Below are 5,501 nucleotides of genomic sequence, written 5' to 3' on the forward strand. Positions count from 1 at the left end.
ATCAAAGGAAGCATCTTGACTTAATAAATTAGTCAATGGCTTAGCTATTTTAGAAAAATCTTTGATGAATCTTCTGTAAAATCCTGCATGTCCTAAAAAGCTTCGCACTTCTTGGATTGATGATGGTGGTGGCATTTTTTCGATGATCTCAACTTTTGCCTTGTCAACTTCAATCCCTCTTTCTGATATCAGATGGCTAAGAACTATACCCTTTCTTACCATGAAGTGACATTTTTCCCAATTCAGAACCAAGTTCGATTCTTCACATCTTTGCAACACTTTAGATAAGTTAGCTAGACAATCATCAAAAGTAGTTCCATAGACAGAAAAATGATCCATAAAAACTTCCATGATATTTTTAATATAATCGGAAAAAATGGCCATCATGTATCTTTAAAAAGTAGCAGGGGCATTACAAAGACCAAAAGGCATTCTTCTATATGCAAAAGTTCCATAAGGGCATGTGAATGTGGTCTTTTCCTAGTCTTCTGGGTGATTAAAAATTTGGAAAAATCCTGAATACCCATCTAGATAGCAAAAGTAGGAATGTTTCACTAGCCTCTCTAGGATTTGGTCTATGAAAGGGAGAGGAAAATAGTCTTTTCTGGTGGCACTATTTAATTTCCTATAATCTATGTACATGCGCCAACCAGTGACTACCCTAGTAGGGATCAGTTCATTGTTTACATTTTGAACGACAGTTGTCCCACCCTTCTTAGGCACTACAACTACTGGACTAACCCATTTACTATTAGAAATTGGGTATATAATACCTGCATCTAATAGTTTCAAAATTTCTTTCTTAACTACTTCTTTCATGTTTGGGCTAAGCCTTCAATGGTGTTCAATAGTGGGTTTACTGTTTTCCTCCATAGGTATCCTATGCATGCAAATTGAGGGATTTATCCCTTTCAGGTTTTCTATTTTATACCTCATAACCTTGCTATGGGTCCTAAGCACCTTTAACAATTTTTCCTCTTCTATTTCAGAAAGGCTAGCATTGATAATAACAAGATATTTAGAGTTTGAGTCCAAAAATGAGTACCTCAGTGAGGAGGGGAGAGGTTTAAGTTCTACCTGTTTAGTGTTGTCTTTTGGTTTGCTTTTGGCTTGCTCCTCCTTTAGCTCCTCCACTTTGAAAGCTTGAGCTGATGGTACAGTGGTTAGTTTCTAAAGACTGTGCACAAGCTGCAATTTCTGTGTTCTCATTATCTGCTGTGTGACTGTGCACAATGCATGCTTCAAGAGGATCTTCAGGATGTGCTTTATGGAATTCCTCTTTAACTAGTTTGTCAACTATATCAACCTTAAAGCATTCATCAGGTTCAAGTTTGTCCTTCAATACATTGAATAGCTTGAATTCCACCTCTTCATCTCCCACTTTGAGAGTTAACCGCCCATTTTAACATCTATGATAGCTCCAGCGGTTGCCAAGAAAGGTCTTCCCAAGATGATAGGGATTTGGATGTCCTCTTCCATCTCTAAGACAACAAAGTCAACTGGAATGAAGAACTTGCCTACCTTGATAGGGATGTTCTCTAGGATGCCCACAGGGTATTTAACAAAACGGCCAGCCAATTGCAGTGATATTGTTGTGGGTTTCAGTTCTCCAACCTCCAGCTTTTGACATATTGATAGAGGTATTAGACTTACACTTGCCCCCAGATCACAGAAGGCTTTGTCTATTTTCATATTATCGATGAGACAAGGTATGGAGAAGCTTCCTGGATCCTTCAGCTTTAGTGGCAGTTTGTTTTGCAGTATGGCACTGCATTCCTCTATGAGAGCAACAGTCTCATAGTCTTCTAGCTTTCTTTACTTTGACAAAATTTCCTTAAGGAATTTGGTGTAGGATGGCATCTGAAAAAGTGCTTCAGTGAAGGGAATGTTGATGTAGTGTTTCTGTAAAACTTCTAAGAACTTCCCAAACTGCTTGTCCAATTTGGCTTTCTAGAATCACTGAGGAAAAGGTAAAGGAGGCTGATATGGCTCTGGTAGCTTCTTTTTTTTCCTTGCTTCCTCTTCTTGATCCTTTTTGGCCTTTTCCTTTTTCTCCTCTGCTTGGCTTTCAGATTTATCAGAGGTTTTCTTAGATGATTCTTCCTCTGGCTGCTCTAAAACTTTTCCACTCCTAAATGTAACTGCCTAACAATGCTCCTTTAGGTTCATCTCTAGTTGACTAAGCAGTTTACCAGTAACCTTGCTTGAAGAACTTGCCTGTTGAGCAATTTGATTTTCAAGCATCTTGTTGTGGGTGGCAAGTTGGTCCATTCTGGAAGCTAGCTGCTTGATCATTTTATTCTGCTGTTGTTGGGCTACTAGGAAGGCCTCCATCATGGATTCCATATTCAACTTCAGTTCAGGATGTTGAGGTTGAGGAAGTGGTGGTGGCTGTGCAAAGTTTTGTCCTCTATTATAAAATCCAGGGGGTGCTGGTGGTCTGTACCCTTGCTGTTTGTTCAGTGGCTGATTATGTGAATTTGACCATGAGAAATTGGGGTGGTTCCTCCACTCAGGGTTGTAAGTATTTGAGTATGGATTGTTGAGCTGCTTATGGTTGAAGTTCCCTCTATTATTCACATAGTTCGCCTGCTCTGTGGAGGGTTCAATGAAGTTGTTGCATTCTAAAGTCATATATCCTCCTCCACAGCTGTCGCAGTGTTGGTTGCTTGTACCAACAGCATTGGCTTGCATTCTGTCAAGCCTCTTCATGAGCTAGTCAAATTGAGCATTTATCATGCTTAGGGCATCCACTTCCAGGATCCCTGCTGTTCTCCTTGTATTCCCCCTTTCATTTGACCACTCGTAGTTGTGATACGCGACCCTCTCCAGAAGTTCAAGTGCTTGTGCTACCATTTTCTCCATTAGGTTTCCTTCTGCAGCTGAATCTACTGTGCTCCTTGTAGAGGGCAGTAGCCCATTGTAAAAGTTCTGAACCTGGAGCCAATCATTATGCCATGGTGTAGACATTCCCTCTATAGGTCTTCATACCTCTCCCATGTGTCATAGAGTGATTCACCCTCCTTTTGCCTAAAGGTGTTGAGCTCAACCCTCAACTTTGCAGGCTTTGCAGGTGGGAAATACCTTGCTAGAAAAGCTTGTGAGAGGTTTTCCCAAGTGGTGAATGTTCTAGCTGGTTGAAAAAGTAACCACTTTCTGGCTCTGTCTTAAAGGGAGAATGGGAATGCTCTAAGTCTTATAGCTTGATCAGAGACTCCATTCATCTTGAATGTGTCACATAGGGCAAGAAAACATTAGAGGTGGTAGTGCGGATCTTCTATAGGTGAACCTCCAAACTGGGTCTGTTGAATCATTTGGAGCCATGCTGGTTTTAATTCGAAGTTGTTGGCCTCCACTGTAGGTCTCGTAACACTGGGCTAGAATCCTTGGATAGATGGAGCTCCATAGTCCCTTAAGAGTCTTGGCCTATTATTGTTGTTAGCCATGATTGGAGTTTCTGGATTTCCTTATTCTTATTCTTAGTGTCTCCTTTCTCTCCTGATGGCTCTTAAAGTTCTATCTATCTTGGGATCCAAGTCCAAAACTTCCTCCTCTGGCTTTGTTCTAGTCATGCACCAAACCAAATACCTGAGAGAGGATAAAAGAAATAAAACAAATTAAACAAAACTAAATAGTAAATACAAATGCCTAAATCAGCTAAATTGCCTATCGCTTAATATTACTAAAGTTAAATTCCCCTGCAACGGTGCCAAAAACTTGTTTGCTGGTTTTTTAACCCCGCAAGTGCACGGATCGCTAACAAGTAATAAAGTAGTGAGTAGAGTATCTGTAACATCCTCACTTTATGTAGTCTGTGTGTTCCACTATTCCGGTGGCTAATGTCTACCCCAGAAAGTCGGAATGTCTGGAACTACACTTAATTGACAGTGAGGAAGCATAAAATAATGAAATATGTGATGAGAAAAATTAAGAAAAAATAAAAGAGATAAAATGTGATTAAGTTAAATGAGCCAAACCCATAGCGATGGGTGACCACACCGGGAAGTTACGGCAAGGACCGTTGACTAGCCCTGGATTATGGGGAACCCTGAGAAATATTTTCGGGACATAATTAAAGGTTTACTGAGGTGTAATTGACATTGAAAATGTCATAGAAAAATTAGTAAGTCAGTATAAACGAAAAACAAAAATTAAAGAAATCGGCGGTACAAGGAGTTAATCGGTAGTATAGAAAAATCCGAAATATAACACGAAGAGGGGCATTTTGGTCGTTGACACTTAGAGTTGCCTTTTGACCTCAATGTCCATTAAAAATGAGTGATAGCACACTTTGAAAATGTCATAAAAATTAAAATTATGGTACATTATAGGAATAGTAAAAGAATTGAGGTAAAATATGTAAATTGAGAAACTTTGAATATTTAAACATTAAAATTCACTTAAGTGCTCCACTAACTCAATCTTTGGGACACCTATATAAGCTAAAGTGAGCATATTGCATATCATCTTCAACATTTCCTCACCTTGCCAAAACCAATGCCACTATTAAACCTCTATTGCCATCCATGGAACAAGCTATATGCACTCCCATTCCAAGCTTCATTTCACTATAGTTTCTTCATTAAAGCTTGCACACACACCTTGGGCAGCATGTTAGGAGCAAAAAGAAGGAAGTTTAGTGAAGTTTGATCAAGCCCAAGTTGAGGTTAGTGCTAATTTCCCTTCCTTCCTTAATTAATCTTTGATTTAAGGTTGTGATGAGTGTAATTGTTGAAAATTTTGAAGAAAAAGATGAGTGTTTGATGGAGCATGAATTTGGCAGCCATGGAAATTAAGGGATTTTGATTTATTTTGATATGTAAAGGATGGGTAATGATTTTGATTGAAGTAATTAGATGCTTGAGCAAATTGATTTTATGTGTGAGTTGAGATTGGGAATTTGAATTAGGTTCTTGAAGGAAGTATTGAAGATTTGTATATTTGTCAAGTTGGCAGCCTTATATTCTTTGATAATTTGATGAATTTACTATTTATAATGATTGTTAGTGATGTTGTTTAAGTGATTATAAGTATTAGACCTTAATAGCTTATGTGTGCTTGAAGTTATTAACTTGAATTAAGTGTTGAAACAATTATTGAAGACCTTAGGGAAAGTATAGAATTCGACAGCCATGAAGAACTAAGAAGAGTGTGAAATTTCATGAATTAAATTGGTAAATTATGGTATTGATGATTGTCGACACCATATTTTGGTCGATCCCCGAAATCAATAAACTGTGAAATCGATCTCCAACGCCAAGTCTACATGTCGTTCAATTCATTTCCGATCTCTCTTCATAGGGATCAAACCGACGCCAAGTCTCCATATCGATCAAAGCCTCACTGATCACTCAAACCAATTGACAAGTCTCCTGGCCAGTCAGTCACATTTCCGATCTCTTGTCTAACGAAGCCAAACCAACATCAGGTCTTCATGCCACCAGTCTTATTGCCGATCCCCTTTTAAAAGTTTGGGGGTAATCGTTTGATAAAGTTAAGGT

General features: G+C 38.7%; 1 protein-coding gene across 1 annotated transcript; it reads right to left on the reverse strand.

Moving 5' to 3' along the window:
* Nucleotides 1-1,081: 1,081 nt before the first annotated feature.
* On the reverse strand, nt 1,082-1,692 carry LOC131171198 (uncharacterized). Its single transcript, XM_058130667.1, has 2 exons — nt 1,395-1,692; nt 1,082-1,296 (listed from the first exon to the last, which is right to left on the reverse strand). The coding sequence occupies exons 1-2, from the start codon at nt 1,690-1,692 to the stop codon at nt 1,082-1,084; spliced, it is 513 nt and encodes a 170-aa protein (XP_057986650.1).
* Between the last annotated feature and the right edge of the window lie 3,809 nt (nt 1,693-5,501).

This window comes from Hevea brasiliensis, chromosome 12 (genome assembly GCF_030052815.1).
Source record: "Hevea brasiliensis isolate MT/VB/25A 57/8 chromosome 12, ASM3005281v1, whole genome shotgun sequence".
Taxonomy (NCBI): Eukaryota; Viridiplantae; Streptophyta; class Magnoliopsida; order Malpighiales; family Euphorbiaceae; genus Hevea; species Hevea brasiliensis.